The sequence below is a fragment of the Callospermophilus lateralis genome, chromosome 3, assembly GCF_048772815.1.
Source record: "Callospermophilus lateralis isolate mCalLat2 chromosome 3, mCalLat2.hap1, whole genome shotgun sequence".
Taxonomy (NCBI): domain Eukaryota; kingdom Metazoa; phylum Chordata; class Mammalia; order Rodentia; family Sciuridae; genus Callospermophilus; species Callospermophilus lateralis.
In genome coordinates, this window is record NC_135307.1 from 45972696 (window position 1) to 45997664 (window position 24969).

Sequence of the window (24969 nt, forward strand, 5' to 3'; positions counted from 1 at the left end):
GTGCTTTATAGATATTTCCCATTTTATCACTCAATATTTAAAGAATGTGAACTCTGGGGTGGAGATTTGTTATAAATTTTGCTGGTACATCAAAGTTACATTTTTAGAAAATTGTAAGTCATGGCAGGAAAAACTACAGTGACTATTAGTAAAGTCTGGTGCTACTGCCTTGATTTATATATACTAAGGCACAAAGAGTTTTATCCATCTTTTCCTTTGCATCATCAATGTAAATGTCAGAATGGTGAAAAAGGCAAAAAAGTATCTACAGTATTTTTATGAAAATAATTTTGGACCTTGCAGACTCACTTGGGGTCTAAGCTTCAATAGAACCACAGTTTGAGAACCACTGTTTCATATCAAGACTTTTACAAACTCTAAGTAACAAGTCAGCCTTATTATTATTATTCCATTAAAAATTTCAAGCTAAAGCCACAAAAAAAAAAAAAAAAAAATCTTACTTTTGTGGGATCTTGTCATCCTATCAGACTTAGCAGACGCATCCTTAACTCGGTTATGATATTCTAAAAGGAAAGTTCGTTCATGCTCAAAGAAATCATCTACATCCTATAGGATCAAAAGAAAATATGAGCTTTTTTCACTTATTTTGCTTTAGTATGATATAGAAATAACTTTGTCAACATTATAAACATACAAAGATTATCAGGAAAACAGCACAGCTATATCCTCTAAAAATCAAGAGTTTAAAATCGACTTTATGAACATATTAAGACTTTAATAGACATGCATTTTTCTTTGTTTTGGGATTTTTTTTTTTTTTTTTTTTTTTGAGAGGGAGGGACTTGCTTGCTATGTTGTCCAGAATGGCCTCAAATTTGTCATCATCCTGTTTTGGTCTCCTAAGTAGCTGGGATTACTAGCATGTACCACCACACCTATCTTAAGTATCTGGCTTACCTTTCTATCAAGTAAGACATCTAGGGTTGGGGCTATGGCTCAGAGGTAGAGCACTCGCCTACCATGCGTGAGGCGCTGGGTTCCATCCCCACCACCACAAACAAATAAAATAAAGATATTGTGTCCACCTATAACTAAAAAATAAATATTTTTTAAAAAGACATCTATAGTTTTGTAGCTGAAGGCTCAGAGAACCTCTTATGGTTCACATTCCCATGTTTTACTCTGAAATATGTTCCTCCTACTTGTGCTCTGCTTCAACAGACACCCTAATGCCAGTGGGAGTGATCAATTGTTTTTCAGAAAAAGAAAAATTCTGTCACTATAAGTAAACATTGATTTTCTTGGTCTAATAGGCAATCTATGAGCTATTCTGTGGCTTCTACACCTTACTCATTAGGGCTGACTGCTCTGGGGAAACTGGCCAAATTACCTATCTGGGAGCAATGATATGATTAACACTGTAGTCAATCTTTAAAAAAAAAATAAAGCCATGTATACAGGAGAAGTGAAAAATCATATATTCACAGTACTTTTACCCCTTCTAAATTAGCAATGTTTCATTGGAAAAATACTGAGACTTACATCAATAGAACACAAGCAGCAAGAGTTAGTATTGACAAAAATGTTTAAAAATCTGTAATTCATATATGCTAGTTTTAAGTATCAACATTGTAAAAAAAGGCAAAAAGTATCATAATAATTTTATGAAAATGGTTTTGACCTTGAAGACTTGCTTTAAAAGGGTCTTGGGGGCTGGGGTTGTGGCTCAGGGGTAGAGCACTCGCCTAGCATGCATGAGGCACTGGGTTCTATCCTCAGTACCACATAAAGTAAAATAAAGACATTGTGTCCACTTATAAAAATAAATAAATAAAAATAAAAGGATCTTGAGGTCTAGGTTTCAGTACACCACATTTTGAGAACTAGTGTTTTATATCAAGACTTTTATAAACTGTAAGTAAAAAATTAATTTAATAAATAATTAGCTTTCTAAGTATTATTACACATATTATCTTATTCAATCTGTTCAATAATTCTGTGAGCTAGGTCATATTATTAACCCCACTTTGGAAATGGAAAAAATAAAATTCACAGAAAGAAACTTTCCCCAAGAACATATAGCAGCAGAAGGCAACACTAAAACTTCAAATGAGATCTTCTAACTTCAAATCTGATTCTAGGTCTATCTCTTAATATTTGCAAGGCTAAGCTAAGGGCAAGTGTAAAAACATTTGCAGCCCCTCTTCTTATTCCACCCTACAGCTCTAACCTATACCTAGAGGGTCCTTGGGCATATATAGGTGAACATTTCAACCTGCACACTGATCTTTTCCCTTGCCCCTCCCCTTTACTTAGCTGCCCTACAATCACCCCTTCACCATCCATGAAATGCACAGCAGCAGCACAGCTGGGGAGAAGACATCTATGCAGAACCTGGAAGGTGGCTTTGGATTTGGGCAAGGAAACACGGGAGTTGAGGTATCTGCAACATGGTCTTTTTGTAAAGAAGTAACTCCAGATGGATAAATCTCCTGGACTGCAGACTTCTCACTCCTTGGAGAAAATAACTCACTAAAGAGAGCCAGGGTAGGGACACAATTTCCCAGGCCTAAGGATTCTATTGTCCAAATTCTTACTCTAATTCTGAACATACAAAATCTCAATCTATTTCCCTTTTAAAAGAAGTAAATTTGGTCTGGGGATACAGCGCAGCTGGTAGAATGCTTGCCTTGCATGCACAAGGCCCTGGGTTCAATCCCCAGCACCACAAAAATAAATAATTAAATAATGAAAGAAGCAAATTTTCAACCAATAACACTGTTAATCAAGTCTTACCTTTACTCCTGAAACAATTACTCCGTCTGCTGATTTAACCATGTTTTTAAAGAAATCTTCAAGTTTCTCTTTTTTATTTTTTCCTCGCACACTCAACTGAAGAAAGGTAATTACAATTAGCATTTTTTAAGGTTACAAATGCAAAGTAGTATGTTTTTTTATCTTAGACATTTAATTTATAATCTCAAAAGAATCCCAGTTTTTAAACTTAAAATGGAAATTTTATTATGTGTATTAACAGTTTTCAAACTTTACGGCATAAAAGAGGATTTTAAGCTAGGCATGATGGTACACACCTATAATCCCTATAGGCTTCTGCTGTGTCTATGATACTTATGGGAGTGAGGTGGGTAGACAGCAAGTTCAAGGCCAGACTGAGCGACTCAACAAGATCATGTCTCAAAATAAAAAAGGGTTGAGATATAGCTCAATGGTAGAGTGTTCCTGGGTTCAATCCCTAGTACTAAAAAGTTTGGTAATAACTCCAGCCTTACTCTAAAAGATTCAGGTGGATTACAATAAGGTCTAGATAAGTCCAATTTTACAAGCATATTTGATAATTCTGTTATAAGTAGCCCTTTCACCTTACTTTGTCAAGTACTATATATAATACAATAACAATAAAAATTTAACTCAGGGGCTGGGGTTGTGGCTCAGTGGTGAGCGCTTGCCTAGCATGTGTGAGGCACTGGGTTCGATTCTCAGCACTACATGCCAATAAATAAATAAAATTAAAAATTCATCAATAACGAATAAAAATGTTTAAAAAAATTTAACTCAGGAGTCCTTTTAAACATGAAATTTACTGAGGTAAAATATATCATCATATGATTCTATAATACCTCTGAAAATATATTCTGCAAATTTCTCACTCTGAACTCATCCAAATATCAACTCTTTATCCTGTGTTGGGGTCAGCAACTCATAGTATAAGGAACACAAAAGATGACTTTGAATGGCATGAATGGTCATCCAAGGGTAAAAGTGAGAAGCAGCTAACTCTTTTTGACTCCTAGTGCTTGCTGCTTCAAGGTGCCCTATAAAGCAACATACCATCTAATTTCCTTACACACTGCCATGACTTCAATGGCCACAAGACTTAGACATCTTGAGTAATAACTACCATAACTGATCCAGAGTAACCCTAGTTGGTTGAGGGCTATATGGAACCTTATAACTAGACTCTGGCTCTAAGGAATGTGCCTGACTCTTTAATATTAGAGCTTAAGATTAAAGAGGTATATTCTAGCTAAGATGAAGTCACTTTTGTCCTAACCTATATATACACATATCCTTCTAACCCAAACTGTGTGGATCCAACTGGTCATGTTGCTACCTTGAACCACACTTTTAGCAAGACCTCTAAAACTGCATTCTGCAATCCTAGATCTGTCTGCCTCTTTCTCCCATGACACACTGGTGCTAGTTATCATACACTAAAACTGGATTGTTCTTCAAGCTGACAGAGAACATCTATAAAAAGTCCACAACTGGGCTGGGGTTGTAGCTCAGTGGTTGAGCACTTGCTTCACATGCATGAGGCACTAGGCTCGATCCTCAGCACCATATAAAAAATAAACAAAAAAAACAAAGATATTGTGTCCATCTACAACTAAAAAAAAGAGTCTACAACTAACATCATCTTTAAGGGTGAAAGGGTGAATGCTTTCCCCTTAACATCAGGAAAAAGGAAAGGATGTCTGCTTTTGCCACTTCATTTAACAATGTCCTAGAAATTCTAGCCAGGCAAGTTAGGCAGGAAAAAGATATAAAAGATAACTAGAAAATAAGAAGCAAAACTAAAACATAAAAGTTACTAAATGAGTGTTGCTGCCAAGGTGGTTGATCATTATGGGGAACATAGGAAGTTTAGGAATTTGATTTCTGATTGTTTTCCACTTTCCTGAAACCAAGGTTATCATCTGATCAAGAGAAACTGATATGAGTTGAAATTTGCTATTACAGAAAATGAAAAGATGGAAGTTTGTTATAAATGATAGGGAAAGTACTCTAGATGAGAGAAAGGTACACAGGAGAACTGCTAACAAGAGTCAAAATGAAGCCAATGGTCTTGATGTATGAATGAGTAATGGAAATAGGAAGAAGAGAACAGACAAAAGTCTGTTCAGAGTCTGTAATACTAAGGCAATGAAAAGATCCTATGTGTGCCTACTGATTGAGGTAGTTTATTTAATGAAGTTAGGGGATTAAATATATTATGCTCTGTTGGCTGGGGACTTAGCTCAGTGACAGAGCACTTACCTACCATGCATAAAGTCCTAGGTTCCCAGCACTACCCAAAAATAAATAAATAAATAAATAGATAGATAGATAGATAGATAGTCAGCCCAGCTTGGTGGCCCATACATGTAACCCAGCAGCTCAAGAGGCTGAGGCAGAGGATCACAAATTCAAATCCAGCCTCAGCAATTTAGCTAGGCCCTAAGCAACTTAGGGAGACCCTGTCTCAAAATAAAAAATAAAAAGGAATGGGGATGTTGCTCAGTGGTTAAGTGTCCCTGGGGTCAATCCCTGATACAATTAAAAAAAAAAAAAATCTGTTGTTAAACAGACTTAAGACTATTCCCCACTGGAAACAGAAAAGGTGCAAGCCAGATAAGTAAAGCAAATTAAAGGCTATTATTTCTCATAACAGTGGCCCTTTCTCAATTAAATACAAGAACAAGGCTTTCTAGGTCTCCCCCTAAGTCCCATGGCCCTTTGATACTTCAACTGTTCATCTGTCCCACAATACTCTGTAAACAATTAAAGAACATTTTCCAGTCCTTTTTTTCTGGGGTGAGGTGAGTGGTAGGATTGAACCTACAGGCACTTTGCTGCTAAGCTACATTCCCAGCCATTTTTATTTTTTATTTTGAGACAGGGTCTTGTTAAGTTGCTTTGAGCCTCATTAAATTGCTGAGGCTGGCCTGAAACTTGCAATCCTCCTGTTTCAGCCTCCAGAGTTGCTGGGATTACAGGCATGCACCATCGCACTCAGTTCCAGTCCATCTTCTTAGGCTTTCTCCAAAACACCACTTGCTGATATTAAAAGAGTTATTATGGGGCTGGGGTTCTGGCTCAGTGGTAGAGCACTCACCCATCATGTGTGAGGCACTAGGTTCAATCCTCAGCACATTAAAAAAAAAAAAAAAAAAAAAAGTATCAATAAAATAAAGGTACCATGTCCAACTACAACTAAAAAAATATTTTAAAAAAGGGTTATTAGAATATATCATCCTCCTTACTAAGTGTGTATGTGCCAATATACACACACACATACACATACGGATGTGTATATACACTCACATATGTATATATATATATACATATGTGTGTGTGTATATAGGCACACGTGCATGTGCACACGTGCGCGCGCACACACACACACACACAAATACATTTTTTAGGCAACATCTCACTAAATTGCCAGGCTGACCTTAAACTCAAAATCCTCAGCCTCAACCTCTTGGGTAGTTGGGATTATTGGTATGCACCACCATGCCTGGCATGTTTGTTTAAATGCTTGTTTATAAGGAAAAAATAATAAATTTGCTTTGGTGTAAGAAAATGTATGAACCCCTAAGCTTTCTGAAAGCACTCAGAGATGCTTCACCATCAAGCTACATCCCTAGACTTTATTTATTTATTTTTTGAGACAGGGTTTCACTAAATTGCTGAGTGTAGCCTTGAACTTAATGTATAATTTATATTTACTAAAACCAAACCAGAAAAGTAAGCTTATATTCGCAAAATTCTTTGATCCTGATGTTAACTTGTAATTAAATTAAGCACTATCCTACATGTTTTCCATAAAAGCTATGAATTAGTCTTGTCATCTAAATATAAGTTCTATGACATGTATCACCTATCTACTAAAATAAAATTTTGCCAGCACTATGAATAAAGAAATCTTTAGCTTGCTCTGCTTCCCAGCTGCCATAAAATAACTTTCCCTTGCATGCCCTTCCACAATGATGCTATGCCTCCATTCATTCCCAACGCAATGATACCAACCAACCACAGACTGAAACCATGAGCCAAATAAATTTTCCTCCTCTTAGGAAAAAACCTTTAATGCTCAGTCACCTAATTTTCTTTTTGCCATTAGCAATTTTTAGGCAGGGAAGCAAGAAGGGAGTGAGAAACATTAGAAGCCATCAGCACTAAAGAATGTCAGTTAAACAGATCAGGAGTCAGTGATTTACCCAAAGCAATCTAGCACTTTTTTTTTTTTTTGGTACTGGGGATTTAACCCACTTTATCACTGAGTTACATAACCAGCCCTTTTTTATTTTTTTATTTTGAGACAGGGTTTTGCTAAATTGCTAAGTTGCTGAGGCTGGTCTCAAACTTATGATCCTTCTGCATCACCCTCTCAAGTCACTGGAATTACAGGTATGCACCACCATGTCCAGCCATAATCTAGAATTTTTTAGCTCAAGAACCTCCCTGGAATTCTCCACAAAGCTTCAGAAGGCCCAAATTCAAATTTTAAAATATTAATCAATTTGATAACCCTATTCTATCTTCCGTGTGTGTGTGTGTGTGTGTGTGTGTGTGTATGTGAGGATTGAACTCAGGGCCTCCGGCATGTTAAGCAAGTGCTCTACTACTAAGCTACATCTCCAGCACACTTTATTTCTTAAGTTCACTATTCAGGATGAAATATCAGTATCAACTTGATAAAAGTACAGGGTGACCTTTATCAAAATACTTGGAAACACAGTGTTTCAGATTTTGGAGTTTTTTGAATTTGGGAATATTTGCACAGATTTTACTAACTGAGCAGACTTAATCCAGAAATATAAAATGCTCCAAAACTGAGCATCAAGTTGGTTCTCAGAAAGTTTTGGATTTTATATTTTTGGATTATAGGTGCTCAGAATAGAACATTATTTACCACCATTTCTTTAATTAATCCACTCAAATAATGAAATATTTCAGTATTACTGAAAATGTGCCCCTTTAAACTTTTTTTAAAAAATAAAAACATTCTTAAAAAGGCTTTATACTAACTACTTCCCAACTTTTCTAATGACTCTTTAAAAAACCTGAACTACTGCATTCATCAACTTGATACTCACATCTTGATTATATTCCAAGAAGACATGGAAATTTAGATCTTTTCTCAAAATAGGATGTGCTGCCACACGACATAGGAACACTTCATGCATTGCAACTGTCTTCTTGAATATTGCCAAATATTCACTAGAACAACACACAAAATTAAAGGCAAAAAACTATCAACTAGAAAGTCATCTGCAATAAATTTTTTCAGGTAATACTTTGGATTATTCTAAAAGCAAAATCAGGAATACAAAATACAATTCATGTAAACAAAGGTTTTAATTGAACTGTTATATAAATATATAAAACACAGCCCTTAAAAAGACTTCATGCTGGTTAATAGTACTTATTATATCTAAATGTTAATATTTTTAAATTTTACAAACTTTTCTCACTATGCAAGCTGATGTTAAAGGTTTACGGGGGTGTTTATTTTTACCTCCAGAGAAATTATGATATAACCTTAGGTTTCAATTTTTACTACTGATTTTAATTTTAAACACCTTAGTACAAAACATACCAAAATCCAAACCTCAGCATATTTTCAATGTTAATCATTATTTTCATCTAATGACCCAAACACACAAGAAACACACCATAGACTGGTTTTTGCCATTACACTGAAGAAATCTGTTTAAGAGATTTTAATATCATCATCAATGAATCCTAGTGAACATATAGTAATACACGTCAGTTTGAGGGAAGGAAAACACTCAAAAGGCCCAATATTCTTGCTTCAACTACGTGCAAGAAGGATAAGTTTTACATACCAGCAAACCAGCAGGATCAATGTTGGGAGAAGTTTGATCTCTGTGAGGGTAGTCATTCAGTGAAGACAAAAAAGAAGGATGCAGAGGATGGAGGTAGCAGTAGAATAAACCCAAGGTTCTGTTATCCAACCCCTAACCAGACCACAAAAGAATCATGATCAGGGCCACTGGAAAATCACAGATTCTCCAATATTATTATGCTTTCCTAATTTTCAGTTTTCAATCTTATAAACTTTAAAAATGTTTGCTATCAGATTACTGCTTGCACCCATACTGACAGAATAATTAAAATATCTGTCACTTTATACTTTGACAAAGAAGACATATTTTGATAATTTTTCTTTTCAAAAGAGTTTATGTAGCTATTCTGAAGCGGAGTCTAGTAGCTCTATAAATATATGCTTGAAAACTGAAATTCAGTGGAAGAGAAGAAAAGGAAATGCAAGAAGTGGAGAAATGACCATAAAAAAAGATATGGAAGTGACAATAAAGCAAGGACAATTATTTCCTTGTACAACTCTCAAAATAGAAATAATTTAGAAACTCCAAAGCATAAATGTTCAATAAAAGGGGAAAAACTGTATTTTTAGCAAATAAGCTAAAAATGAAATTTAAATTATCACAATTTTCCAAGGACTTAACACATTAATAGTGTATATAGAACCAATAATTAATGAAAAACAATTCTAAACTATTCTCTGATTCCTTTGCTTCTATTCTTTCCCTTTTGGTCAGAAGTCAAAGGCAGAGAAAAGGAGAAAAAAACTACTACACTTAAAAAAAAAAAAAAAAGAAGAAGAAGAAAGTGCTCAACACTTTCTATGAGAAACAGAAGTTTTAGTATTATACACAAGTTGAAAAAAGAGAACCAGATTGGAAATGACTATGGCCTTGTGAAAAAAGATATACATTCTGCTTTAAAACATCATGTTCCCTTTCTACTATTGTTTACAAGCTTTTGGATCCTCTGTTTATAATTTCCAGAGTTTATTTACAACAGTAATTTTACAAGGGAGACAATGATTCTATAATTTTCCTGTAGGCTCTGATCATGATCATTAACACTAGTTGTGTGATTTAAACTTGCATCTTTCAGAGTCACAATGGTAAATGATTAAAAGAATGGACTATCAGCACACAAAAAAAGGCATTAACAAACACAACTAACAAAACAACAACAGAAAACATCACATACGCTTCCAGTTCCTGTTTCATCTTTGTGAATTCTTCCTTTGTCATTGACCCTTCTCCTTCTCCAAGCTTCTGTAGTTTTTCCCTTGAAGCATCAAAATCAGGTCTTGGTGGTGCTGGTGGAATCTATAATAAAAGTAAATCACTTATTTTAAGGGACTATCATTTCTTTCCACACTGTACCACCACCATCATAAGACGGTGTCTGGGAAACTTCCCCAATCTTTCTTATTTTTATTGAGACAGGTTGTTGCTGGCCTCTAATTTGTAATCTCTCTGCCTCAGCTCCCGAGTAGCTAGGATTACAGGTCTGTACCACCATGCTGTGCTTCCAGAGCTTCACTAATTTTAGAAATTAAGATCCTTGAAGTCCTTTACACCAAAAACGAAATATAGCATAACACTACTTTCTGGTTTTACAATTGTTCTCAAACGTCCATCTGCAGACTCCTACACAGCAACCCAGAATCCTCAAATTCCTATGTGCTCTAAGCTCTGACTACAGACTGAATAAATGTATACAGTAAATACACATGCCATTTTTGTAAAGGCATGATTAAATACAAATATGATTTTTATTTTTTGTTGGTTTTTTCCCACTTTTAAAAAATTGGTCCGTTTTAAAATGAATACAAACAACAATAAGTGTTGGCAAGGATGTGGGGAAAAGTTACAGTCATATACTGCTGATGGGACTGCAAATTGGTGCAGCCAATATGGAAAGAAGTATGGAGATTTCTTGGAAAATTGGGAATGGAACCACTATTTGACCCAGCTATCCCTGTCCTCAGTCTATACCCAAAGGACTTAAAAACAGCATACTACAGGGACACAGCCACATCAATGTTTATAGCAGCACAATTTACAATAGCTAAACTGTGGAACCAACCTAGATGTCCTTCAACAGATGAATGGATAAAGAAAAAATGTGACATATATACACAATGGAATATTACTCAGCAATAAAAGAAAATAAAATCATGGCATATGTAGGTAAATAGATGGAGTTAGAGAAGACAGTGCTAAGTGAAATTAGCCAATCCCCAAAAAACAAATGCCGAATGTTTTCTCTGATATAAGGAGGCTGATTCATAGTAGGGTAGGGAGGTAGAGCATGGGAGGAATAGACAAACTCTAGATAGGGCAAAAGAGTGGGAGGGGAAGGGAGTGGGCATGGGGTTAGAAATGATGGTGGAATGTGATGGACATTATTATCCAAAGTATATGTATGGAGACATAAATTGGTGTGAGTATACTTTGTATACAACCAGAGATGAAAAATTGTGCTCTATATGTGTAATATGAATTGCAATGCATTCTGCTGTCACATATAAATAAAAAAATTTAATTTAAAAAAACTGGTCCATTATAATTGTACTCATTGATGGGATTGGTTGTTACACATTCATACATGCACACAATTTACAATATAACAATATAACTTGGCCAATATCAATTCCCAGCATTTCAATTAAGTTTTGTAGATGGACACAATACCTTTATTTATTTATCTTTATGTGGTGCTGAGGATAGAACACAGTGCCTCACACATGGCTAGGTGAGCACTCTACCACTGAGCCACAACCCCAGCCCCTCAATTAAGTTTCTTTTTCTTTTTTTTTTTTTTTAAAGAGAGAATTTTTTTAAATATTTATTTTCTAGTTTTCGGCAGACACAACATCTTTGTTTGTATGTGGTGCTGAGGATCGAACCCAGGCCGCACGCATGCCAGGTGAGCGCGCCACCGCTTGATCCACATCCCCAGCCTCTTTTTTTTTTAATATTTATTTTTTAGTTGTAGTTGGACAATACCTTTATTTTACTTATTTATTTATATATATATATATATATACACACATATATATATGTATATATATATTTTTTTTAATTGTCTATGGACCTTTATTTTATTTATTGATACGTGGTGCTGAGAATTGAACCCAGTGCCTCACATATACGGGACAAGCACTCTGCCACTGAGCCACAATCCCAGCCCTATTTATTTATTTTTTATGTGGTGCTGAGGATCGAACCCAGGGCCTCACACATGCTAGGTGAGCACTCTACTGCTGAGCCAAAACCCCAGCCCTCAATTAAGTTTTTTAATTAATGGGTTCGTAGTAGGTTTATACTACATGTATTTTCTAAATTAACAAATACTAAAAATATTATCCAGCAGGAAATGTTTAAAAGGATTCTGGATTAGAGGAATTTACCAGAAGCAAAAAGATTCTTTTAAAAAGCTAACAAACTAAAAATAAAAAAAAGAAAAAGAAAAAAACTAATAAGATAAATTAATGACTAAACTCATTCTATTTATCCATAGGTGAAGCAGATGAATAAGGTAAAACATGTAGGGTAAAAACCTTTAAAAACATGTAAGGTCTAGAAGAGATATACCACTCAAGGTAAAGATATAAAAAAAAATTATCTTCAGAGGAATGGCCGACAAATAACAAATAAGGGCACAATGATGAAAAGCCAAAGAAAGGAAGTGGAACAAAAGGAAGAAAAGTTAAATTGAGAACTGCTATAAGGGCTGGGGATATAGCTCAGTGGTAGAGCATTTGACTAGCATGCATGAGGCCCTGGGTTTGCTCCCCAGCACCGCTAAAAAAACAAAACAAAGACCTACATGAAAAAGATTACACCTTGGCTGGGTGTGATGGCACACGCCTGTAATCACAGCTGCTTGGGAGGTGGAGGCAGGATAACCACAAGTTCAAAGCCAACCTCAGCAATTTAGTGAGGCGCTAAGCAACTCAGTGAAACCCTGTCTCTAATAAAATACAAAATAGGGCTATGGATGTGGCTCAGTGGTTGAGTGCCCCAAGTTCAATCCCTGGTAACCAAAAAAATAAAAGATTACACCTAGGGTCAGAAAGTATCAAGCATAGTTCAACACACATTCTCCAAGCATCTAGTATATACATACTAGGCATAATGCTGTGCAACAGGTATATAAAGATAAATAAGTCTTAGTCTTTGAAGAGTCTATGGAAGAAAAAAAGAAAAATGTACCATCACACAAGAAGGTAGGGGAAAAAGGTAGAACTAGAATGAGAAAAGAAAAATGTATACTGGTCATTCACCAAAATCTAAGGTATTAAAAGGAACAAATGACTGAAAATGAGTGGTGGTTCCAAGAATAGAGATGGAATCGGGTCACAATGATTTTAGAAAAAAATCTAATCAAATTAAATTTCACAAATCTAAGTGTGGTCAAAAGCTGAGGCATAATAACCATTGATTATTGATGATAACACCTTAAGGAGGCTTCCAAAAGTAAATACCTATCCACTTAACGGTTCAAAGCCAGTATGATTTATAAAATCCCTTAAATAATTTCTAGGAAAATTCATTTCATTTCTAACAGAAAGAATTTAAGTTTAAATGAGGAAGCATAACATATTCCCACAGATCCAAACAGGACAACTTTGATAAAAGATGGTAACCCAGTTTTGTAACAAAACTGGGAAATTTGTAACAAAACTGGGCACAGGGGCACATGAATGTAATGCCAGCAACTCAGGAAGCTAAGGCAGGAGGATGCCAAGTTCAGAGTCAATTTGGACAACTTAGTGAGAGCCTGTCTCAAAATAAAAGAAAAATAAAAAGGGCTGGGAATAGAGCTCAGTGCCCCAGGGTTCATCACCAATATCCCTGTTCCCCAAATAAATAAAATAAAATAATAAAAAATAAAAATCTTATCATTTACTAAAAATGCTACAAGACTGCAATAGAGAAGAATATACAAAATGCTCTTAAAAATGGGATTTAAATAAAACCTCAATACTTACAATATATCCTGCATAGTCTTCATTTTCAACAAAGGAATCATGAAGCCAGATAAATTCTTCATGTTGTCGAACAACAGAAAACTCGTTCTGTTTAAAATTTGGCAATGAACTCTGCAAAGACAGATTCTTTTTGAATAAAAGTCAAAATTACACTAACAACTTTTGATAAACAATACATCTCAATTCTTCAATTCAGTCTTAGCTGGGCACAGTGGAGCACACCTATAATCCTAGCAACTTGGGAGGCTGGGATAATAAGTTCAAAGCCAGCCACAGAAACTTGGTGAAGCCCTAAGCAACTTAGCAAGATCCGGTCTCAAAAGAATAAAATAATACGGTCGGGCCTAGTGCACACACCTGTAATCTCAGCAGCTTGGGAGGCTGAGACAGGAGGATCACAGTTAAAGCCAGTCTCAGCAAAAGCAAGGTGCTACGCAACTCAGTAAGACTCTAAATAAAATACAAAACAAGGCTGGGGATACGGCTTAGTGGTTGAGTGCTCCAGAGTTCAATCCCCGGTACCAAAAATAAAATAATATATAAAAAAAAGGCTAGGGGGCTAGGGTTGTGGCTAGCGGTGGAGTGCTCACCTGGCACATGTGAGGCCCAGGGTTCAATCCCCAGAACCACATATAAATAAATAAAATAAACATATTAAAAAAAAAAAAAAAAGACTGGGGATGTGGCTTAATGGTTAAGCACCCCTGGGTTCAATTTCAGTACCAAAAATAAATAAAAATTAGCCTTATGTGAAAGACTACCAGTGACATTAAACTCTAGTATGAAAACTCCAAGGCACTTAGTCAAATTTATCCTCAGATCTTTGGGAAATGTTGACAGGCTGTTATTATCTCATACTGCTACCATTAATTAAGAATTATCCTACTAGGTAAAACAAGCAGAACAGGGAAGGTGGACAAAAGGAAGAGAAAGAAAGGGATGATACAAGGGAATAAAAACTAAAATAAAAATTATTCTGTTGATATTTATAAAACTCAACTATTCAAACAAACAAAAATAGATCTACAATCTGATAATGTGCCCAACTGCAATAGAATGATAATTTGAAGCCAGGTGCTATCGTATAAACATGTAATCCCAGCTACTTGGGAGGATAAGATAGCAGGATCACAAGTTCAAGACCAGCCTGAATAACTTAGCAAGACATTTTTATTTATTTTTAAATAAAAAAGAGACCTTGCCTCAAAATCAAAAAAATAAAAAGGGCTCAGGATGTGACTCAGTGGTAAAACATCCTGGATTTAACTGCTACTACCAGAGAAGGAAAAAAAAAAAAAAGAACGTGTAGGATAGCAATCTAACTGAAGGAACAACAACAAAATTGAAAATAAAATTATAGCAAAAAATAGATAAAAACCTACACATAATTGTAGGCTCTATGATTATGCTTTAAAATGTTCATCTTTAAAAAAGTACATTTCGGGGCTGGGGTTGTGGGGCTCAGTGGTAGTGCACTTGTCTAGCATGCGTGAGGCACTGCATTCAATTCAGAGCACCACATACAAATAAATAAAATAAAGGTCCATCAACAACTAAAAAATAAAATAATAAATAAATAAAAGTACATTTCACCAAGTGCGGGGGTGCCTGCCTGTATTGCCAGAGGCTCTGGAAGCTGAGACAGGAGGATCCCAAGTTCGAGGTAAACCTCAGCAACTTAGCAAGACCCTGTCTCAAAATAAAAACCAAAAAGAACTCAAAAAAGGCTTCAGATATAGCTCAGTGGTAAAGTGCTCCTGGGTTAAGTCCCCAGTACCAGAAAACAAAAGTAAAAAGTATACTTCCTGACAGGAGTGGTGGTGCACACCTATAATCCTAACTACTAGGGAGGCTAAGGCAGGAGGATCCCAAGTTCTAGACCGGTCTGGACAATTTTGTGAGATTCCATCTCCAAATTTTTTAAAGGTCTGGAATATAGCGCATGGTGAAGCACATGCCTAGTATATGTAAAGTACTAAGTTCAATCCCCAGTACCCACTCCCCAAAAGTAATTTCCATAAAACTTCTTTTGTTAAAATAGCAGAAATTGTAAACTATGTCCCTTTTCAATTGTGTTCAAAACCCAAGTTCACGTCGGCATATTATCATATTTTTTCTTTTTTTTTTTTAAGAGCTTTTAAAGTTATACATTGTAGTTAGGTTCAAACCAACAAATTCATACATTCATGGAATTCAATTTTAGTTTATAATCTCCCCTTTGTCCTCCCCCTTATATAAGTAACATTAACACAACAAAAGACAAAATATAAAAATCCCACTTACTTTTGTGTGAACAGTGAATTTTACTTTATCCCTCTCACTAAGAGCATCAGAAATGTCCACTTGCAGCGCAGCATCACTTTGAAGATCTACATTTATTGCTTTAAGCTAGAAAAAGAAAATAAGTAATATCTTAAAGAAATTCTGTGTGCTTTTATATAATTTTATTCTTCTTCCAGACAATAGGATAATGGAGGGAAAAAAACACATACACACAAAAGAATCGCAAGTAATAAAAGCTCATTTTATCTACATACATAGTTAGAGGCAGGTGTTTTAGGTAAATGGTATTTTCATTCTACACCATTCAACTAAACTCTGCATTGCATTGAGTCGCTAAACTAACCATGATCCATCATAGTTTAACCCCAAAAGAAAAAACTATTTTCCAAAGGGTACACTCATACATTCTTGGTGGGACTATAAATTGGTGCAATCACTCTGGAAACCAGTATGGGGATTCTTCAAAAAACCAGGAATGGAACCATTTGATTCAGTATTCCACTCCTCAGTAAATATCCAGAGGATTTAAAATCAGCATCCTAAAGTGATGCAGCCACATCAATGTTTATAGCAGCACAATTCACAATAATGTGATATGTGATACAGCCAACATAGGTGCCCTTCAACAGATGACTGGATAAATAAAATGTGAAACACACACACACACACACACACACACACACATAATGGAGTATTGTTCAGACATAAAGAATGAAATTATGGCATTTGCCAGTAAAGGGATGGTTCCAGCAATTATCATGCTAAGTAATCCTAAGAAACCAAATATTTTCTCTGATATGTGGAAGCTAAAGGGGTAGGGATAGAAGTTCACTGGAGTAGATAAAGAGGAATGAAGGGAAGAGAGGAAGGATGGGAAAAGAAAAGAGGGTGGGATGAATCTGACATAACTTTCCTATGTACATATGAATAAACCACAGTGAATTTCACCATCATGTACACCCAGAAATTAATTTAAAAAATAATAACCACAGGTAAATGACAAAAGGATCAAAAAAGGGAAAGGAACAGTGGTGGGGAAAGAGAAGGGGAGGAAGAGATACTGGAGTCTGAATTAGAACAAGATGTATTCTAATAATTATTTATAATTATATCAAAATGGATTATGTCTTGTAAAACTAAAAAGAACCAATTAAAAATAAATTAATTAATAAAAGAAAACCATTTTCTAGAAGATGGTCCATTAAATTTCAAGTGTTCTAAACTTAAGGAATATAATAAAAGAAAAATAATAAAAAGAATGAACAATTTTAACTCTTACTGCTTACTATATTCCTTACTGCTTAAAAATACATAATAAAACTATTAAATATATTACATATAATATATGTAAAGTACTATGAAAAATACTAACATAGTAAATATTCAATAATAAAGCTATAAGCTACAGTGCATTTGAAGAATTGGGTAAGTTCCCTATTTAGAGTTTTCATTTGCCTATGTAAGATAACTTTTACACTTACTTGTTTTTTTGAGGTGTTGGGGATTGAACTCAGGGCCTTATGCATGCTAGGCAAGTATTCTACCACTGAGCTATATCCCCAGTTCCTACAATTCCATAATTCTACTTATAATTCTTAAATTTCATTCATGTTTACTCTTTAACAAAAAGTATTGTAATATATTTGGGTAGAGACTTAACAAGAGTCAAATACACTAAAGAAACAAAATCTTAGCCAGCTACAAGATATAAAATATATAAAGTCTAATTAACTAGCCTGTTTCAAATATTCTAGTTGTAAAACCCAGGACTTGGTAATCTCATCTAGTTACTAGCTTCTCAAATTTTAATTACAATGTAAGTGAAAAAAAAAATGCTAGAAGAAAAACTGTTAATACACATTGCTCTTATTTATTTATTTTAAATGCGTACAATAGTTGGGCAAGGTGGTACATGCTTATAGTCCCAGCAGTTGGGAAGCTGAAGCAAGAGGATCATCTGAACCTAGGAGTTCAAGATCAGTCACCCACTATCTCAAAAAGACTTACAAAAAATACACCAAAATTGTGAAAAAGCAGCAGATTTTCTCTATATATTCCTCTATTCTCCCAATTTTCCACAATGTTGCATGTATTCCTTTTATAAATAGGGAAAAAAGTCTTTGTATCAGAAATCTAAAACAATTAATTTGAGCTGGGTATAGTGGCACAAAACCTGTAATTCTAGCTACTCAGGAGGCTGAATGCGGAGATCACAAGTTTGAACCCAGTCTGGATAACATGGAGAGACTCCATCTCAAAAAATATATATTAATTTCATAAAATTCCTTATTTAAATATGGCTTAGTGACTTAAAAAGTAACTTATACTCATTTAATTTTGCAACTGGTTCTTACATGAAATGCTTTTAAAAAAATATGTTTTAGATGTTGATGGACCTTTATTTTATTCATTTATTTATATGTGATGCTGAAACTCGAACTCAGTGCCTCACACATGCTAGGCAAGCGCTCTATCACTGAGCCACAACCCCAGCCCATGTGACATGCTTTTTAAAAATAAGTAACAATCCCAACAACTCAACAGGATGAGGCAGAAGGATGGCAAGTTTGAGGCCAGTCTCAGCAATTCAGGAAGACCCTATCGTAAAATAAAAAATAAGAAAAGGGGTTAAAAATCTAGCTCAATGGCAGAGCGCCACGTTTTAATTCCCAGTAACACCAAAAAAATTAATAAAACATAAATAAGTGCTATTACATAAAATACAAATTAAAATTCACAAAAGAAATAAATCATTGTAAGTTGTTGTGATACTATATACGATGGCCTTTTTTTTTTTAAAGAGAGAGAATTTTTTAATATTTATTTTTAAATTTTCGGCGGACATCTTTGATTGCATGTGGTACTGAAGATAGAACCCGCGCCCCATGCGTGCCAGGTGAGCGCGCTACCGCTTGAGCCACATCCCCAGTCCCATATGATGGCCTTTAATAAAAATTTTATTGATAACTTTAATAAGTTAAACTTCAATAAGCAAACATATCATTCAAAGTTCATACTGTACGGCTAGGAATATAGCTCAGTTGATATAGCTCAGGTCTTGGATTCAATTCCCTACACACACACACACACACACACACACACACACACACCCCACAACTGATACTGTAAACTTACACATAAAAACAGCATGTTCTAAAAAAATCATTATTGTTCTGAATGCTACATGTAGCCCATTATCTGATAAAAAAATAAATTAAGCGTTTCTTTTCCACTTTCCAACTATCTTGTTACCCCTTAAATATTAGAAACATTTGAGAGTGAGTTGTTCTTTTTTTTTTTTTTTTTAATTTAGTTTTATCAGGTATTCACATTGTCCTTTTCAACCTCTTCCTCAACCCTTTATCTTAGTTCTAATTTAAGAAATCTGTGTCCTTTTTATTAAACCTCACTTCTAGGCCACTTTTTAGGTATTTACTGTGCTAGGCTGAGTAATGTTACCCTGTATGGCAAAAAAGGACTTTGCAGATGTGATTTAAGGTTTTTTTTTTTTTTTTTTTTTAATACCAGGGATTGAATTCGGGGGCAATCAACCACTGAACCACATCCCCAGCCCTATTTTGTATTTTATTTAGAGAGAAGGTTTCACTGAGTTGCTTAGTGCCTCACTTTTGCTGAGGCTGGCTTTGAACTTTCGATCCTCCTGCCTCAGCCTTCCCAGCCTTCAGGTCAATTAAGGGTTTTTGTTTTTTTTTTGTAAGAGAGAGAGAGAGAATTTTTTAATATTTTTTAGTTTTTGGTGGACACAACAGCTTTGTTTGTATCTGGTGCTGAGGATCGAACCCGGGCTGCACGCATGCCAGGCGAGCGCGCTACTGCTTGAGCCATATCCCCAGCCCCAATTAAGGTTTTGACACAGGGAGAGTATGCTGTTTTATGCAATCACATATTCCTTTATAAATGGGAGGCAAAGAGAAATTTGTCACAGACAATAACTTCAATAATTAACAACTAGAAGCAGAGATTAAAACTAATGCACCACAAATCAGATTTCTGGCAAGCACTAGAAGCTCAAAGAAGCAGCAAATTCTTCGCTACAGCCTCTGGAGGACACCTTGATTTCAGCTCAGTGACTAATTTCTTATTTCTAGCCCCCAGAATTGTGAGTGAATAAATTTCCATTGTTTTAAGCCACCAAGTTTGTGGTAATTTGTTAAACCGCTATAGGACACTAGTGCATTTACCATACAGTTTCTGGAATAACAACACTGTTGGCATTTCTCCACTTCTTTATGTTTTCATTGCCTAGTCTAGCATTTCCCAAACACAACTTAACCTGACACTTATTAAAAATACAAAACCTGGGTTGGGGTTGTAGCTTGGCAGTAGAGTGCTTGCCTAGCATGTGTGAGGCACAGTGTTCAATTATCAGCACTGCATATAAATAAATAAGTAAAATGATCCAACTAAAAAAAAATACAAAACCTATAGGTAAAGGGCCTTAAAAATCTGTAGTTGGAAACACTGGCAGAGATGTTTCAGCATTTTCCATGTCTTCATGGTGTGTCAAACTGCTAACATTTTCTTTTTAATGATTATATCAAATAGATTTGCCAGATTTCATGTTTATGAGTTCAATTTTCATTTGATTTTTACTACTGTTCTGTCAGATGAAAATATACCCATCAGGGATTTTAATCTGAGTGGCTGCCAGTTATTCTTCCAATTTAAGATTACTTCAAGTTATATTTCTCTTCCATACCAAATACAGTACCTTTCCTTTTGATAACCTTTTTATTATAACTTTTATCTATATAAAATATCCCCGGTGTTAGACACTTAACACTATGGTCCCAGATTCTATTTTTTTAGGTATAATTTAAATGCAATAAAACGCAGACTTTAATTATATAAATTTGAAGTTTTAATAAACATATAGGTTACATACAATTGAAACATCACTCACAGAAAGTACCCTTATGCTCCTTTTAATAGTTTTATGCTTCTCTTTCATTACTCTTAAATCTTCTGTCACTTGTATACTTTATTTTTTTCTCTTGTATGCCTTATTAAAGCATGTTATCTATTTGCATATCTCTTTAACAAACATTGAATCTACTACTTGTCTTTTTCGTTCTTTTACAACTTAGTTCTAGAACTGATCTCAAGAAAGTATAAGTGTACCACACGTACTGATATTTTGGGGCAATTCTGCATGATGCTAAATGGTGATAGTGAGATTCTGATGTCTTTCATTTACATTTCATAATAAATTCAAAACACCAGCTAACGTGTACATTCTGATATTGCACCTTCTTACAGTCAGTTCCTACTTATTCTTTACACTCCCAAATGATTATTTCCCATTTCCTGAGTATACAGAAAAGTAGACATAAAGGATTATTTTGTTTGACAGTAAGATCTGCTTTGCATACATTAAATTTTTTAAATTCCTACTTCTAACAACTAATATTTATAATGGAAAAGCAAGTCTCTAAAATGAAATCACCCCTATATTAGCACAAAATTTCAATGAAAGTCAATGTGCTTTATTTCATCAACTATTGATGCCTTTTGTATTTTAATATCTGAAATAGGAATGTCTTTCATTTGATAATTAAATTTAACTAGTATTTTTTTCCTTTGTGGTACATGGAAAAAATAGATCTTTCAATTATACCTTAAATTTGAAAAAACATTACATAAATTTAATGTTAATTAAACGTACAGCTTTTCCAAGCTGATTTTCTTCCCTGTTTAAAGAAACTCAATAACTTTAGAGGGTTTTATTTCATTTTATTTGGTACTGGGACTGAACCCAGGGGTGCTTCACCACTGAGTTACATCTCCAGCCCTTTTTATTTTGAGACAGGGTCTCGCTAAATTGCTAATGCTCGTCTCAAACTTGCAATCCTCCTGCCTCAGCCTTCAGAGTTGCTAGGATTACAGGCATGTGTCATGCAGGGTTTTGTTTTGTTTGTACCATGCATTGAACCCAAAGGTGCCCAACAACTGAGCCACATCTCCACCCCTTTTATTATATTTTTGAGACAGGGTCTCACCAAATTGCTTAGGGCCTCACTAAGTTGCTGACACTGGCTTTGGAACTTGTGATCTTCCTGCTTCAGCAACCCAAGACTCTGGGATTACACACTTGTGCCACCACACTGTCATCATAGAGGGTCTCAATGCACACAACTTGTTTAATTAACATTTCTGAAACTTTTAATTAACTTTCTGAAATTAGTGAACTGAATTTATCTGAGTAAATTTCTGATGAGACTACATTCAGTAGTTTAATCTTTCTCTTTTTTGTACTGAGGAATGAATTTAGGGGCACTCAACCACTGCCAAGCTTCACCCCCAGCCATATTTTGTATTCTATTTTTTTTTTTAAAGAGAGAGAGAGAGAATTTTTTAATGTTTATTTCTTTTTTTTTAGTTTTCGGCAGACACAACATCTTTGTTTATATGTGGTGCTGAGGATCGAACCCTGGCTGCACGCATGCCAGGCGAGCATGCTACCACTTGAGCCACATCCCCAGCCCTGTATTTTATTTATAGACAGGGTCTCACTGACTTGTTTAGCACCTTGCTTTTGCTGGGCTGGCTTTGAACTCACAAGCTTCCTGCCTTAGCCTTCCAAGCAGCTGGGATTACAGGTGTGCACCACTGCGCCCCACGTGGTTTAATCTTTATCTAGGCCAATAAACTTTGTACTTTCCTTTTGTCAGAGACTGACTGAATTATTTGAGTCCCTGGTCAAGACCAGGACAGAATATGAATTAAGCAATAAAATTACAGTATCACTAAAATCTAAGATCCTGCCCAGATCCTGCTGGTATTTATAATTACTTAGTAAAGAAGACATTCATTACTAGGTATTAGTGGTGACTTATATAGTATAGTAATATATTATAACTTATTACATAAAGGATTTCCAATTGGAGAAAAGCTAAAGTCCTTACAGTAGTCCATCAGGCACTATAAAATCTCCATCTGACATCATTTCCAACTAATCTTCTATACCTCTGGCTCACTGCAATACTGCCATATGGTCTCTCTGTTCCTTGAACACACAAGCATACCGCCATCTAAGGAATCTGTGCAATTACTATTTACTCTGCCTAGATAACTACCTGTATGGCTCATTTCCATTAAGTCTTGAAGCCCTTCCCCAAAGAACTTTCCTTGTCATCCCATCTAAAACTACAGTTGAAACACTGTCCCCTTCCATATAACAATCCCTATTCCTCCTTCATTTTTTTCACAGTACTTATTCAATATCAAATATACCATAATTAGGGGCTGGGGTTGTGACTCAGAGATAGAGCGCTCACCTAGCACGTGTTCAATCCTCAGCACCACATAAAAATAAACAATTATTGTGTCCAACTACAACTAAAACAAAAAAATTAATATATATAAAATAATTATTTTTAACACCTCTCCCCAACCAGAATTCAGCTCCATAAGGACATAAATTTTGTCCATGTGGTTTGCTGCTGTATTGCCAAATGGTGGTCTTCAACAAATATTTGTTGAATAAAAGAGTGAAATAAAGATTCTAACCATAACTGGACTACAAAACTGTTATCAGAGCCAGGTGTGGTGTTGCATGCCTCTAATCCCAGTGACTCAGGAGGCTGAGACAGGAGGACTGCAAGTTTGAGGCCAGTCTCAGGAGCTTAGCGAGACCCTCAGCAACTCAGACTATGTCTCAAAATAAAAAAACAAAAAGGGATGGGGCTGGGGTTGTGGCTCAGTGGTAGAGCACTCACCTAGCATGTGTGAGGCCCTGATTTGGCCCTTAGCACCACATAAAAATAAATAAATAAAGGTATTATGTCCAATTACAACTAAAAAATAAATATTTTTTTAAAAAAGAGCTGGGGGGCTGGGATTGTGGCTCAGAGGTAGAGTACTCGCCTACCATGTATGAGGCACTTGGTTCAATCCTCAGCACCACATAAAACTAAAGATATTGTGTCCACCTATAACTAAAAAAATAAATTGAAAAAAAAAAAAGGGCTGGGGATGTAGCTCGGTGGTAAAGCACCCCTGGGTTAGATCCCTCCCCTCCCCCCAAAATCAGGTAATTACAGTACAATCAATGAAAAAAAAAAAAAAAAACCCCATGAGATAGAATTACATTAAGCTCATTAATTCAGGCCAAATTCACACTATTTAACTAATAGCCTAGTTACGATTTTTTATAAGAAGTTCTATGATATTTCCATTACTAGTGTATACCCTATACACTCAGCAGTTAATGTTTAATTATACATATTCTAGAAAATGACATTTGAACCAGATTTCCTCTCACATGTCATACTAGAAACAACAAATCACCAGTGGGGTGGTACTAATGGTGTCTACCTGTAAGTTAAAAGTTAACATTATTGGTAGAACAAATGTAGACCCTTGATTCTAGGCAATATAGCAATATGCATTTCTTTAATAAATCTTTCAGCACATATTATGAAGGACTTAAGAAAAAAGCCCCACCTTCATGAATTTGTTTGCAGCAAGGAAACAATCAACTTTAATACAAAATGAAATAATTTCTTGTTTTCTGCCACTTTTACTATACATATGATTTTGCATTATTGACACCTCCAATTCTATGACCTTTCCATATTTCCAGTCTGTCAGCACCTACTCTGCGATCCACCTCTTTCTTGTTGGTTCCTTTAACACTACTGCTTTTTCACCATACTTAGCTTATAAATTCCCATATTCAGGATCAATTTAATCAACAACTTTCCTGTTTTATTTTGGTACCAGGGATTAAACTCAGGGGCACTCCGCCACTGAGCCACATCCCCAGCCCTATTTTGCATTTTATTTAGAGACAGGGTCTCACTGAGCTGCTTGGTGCATCGATAAATTGCTGAGGCTGGCTTTGAACTCGTGATCCTCTTGACTCAACCTCTCCAGCTGCTGGGGTTAAGGTGTGTGACATCACACCTGGCCTTCCTTTTGCTTTTACATTTGAGCTGCTAAATGTGGCTACAACAATCATAAATGAGCTGGATATGATGGCACACACTTGTAACCCCAGATTCTCAGGAGGCTGAAACAAGAGGATCACATGTGAAGGCCAGTCTGGATAATATAGTGAGACCTTGTCTCAAAAG

The 24969-nt window shown here is 35.4% G+C and overlaps 1 protein-coding gene across 2 annotated transcripts in view; it reads right to left on the reverse strand.

The window, feature by feature from the left end:
- Snx6 (sorting nexin 6) overlaps window positions 1-24969 on the reverse strand; it is a 61471-nt gene that overhangs the window by 31046 nt on the left and 5456 nt on the right. For both annotated transcript variants that reach the window (XM_076848212.2, XM_076848211.2), the window contains exons 3-8: window positions 15872-15976; window positions 13589-13699; window positions 9793-9914; window positions 7845-7968; window positions 2758-2853; window positions 462-567 (exon numbers count right to left, since the gene is read on the reverse strand). In XM_076848212.2, coding sequence (XP_076704327.1) covers window positions 462-567; window positions 2758-2853; window positions 7845-7968; window positions 9793-9914; window positions 13589-13699; window positions 15872-15976 — 664 coding nt within the window. The remainder of the gene's footprint in view (window positions 1-461; window positions 568-2757; window positions 2854-7844; window positions 7969-9792; window positions 9915-13588; window positions 13700-15871; window positions 15977-24969) is intronic.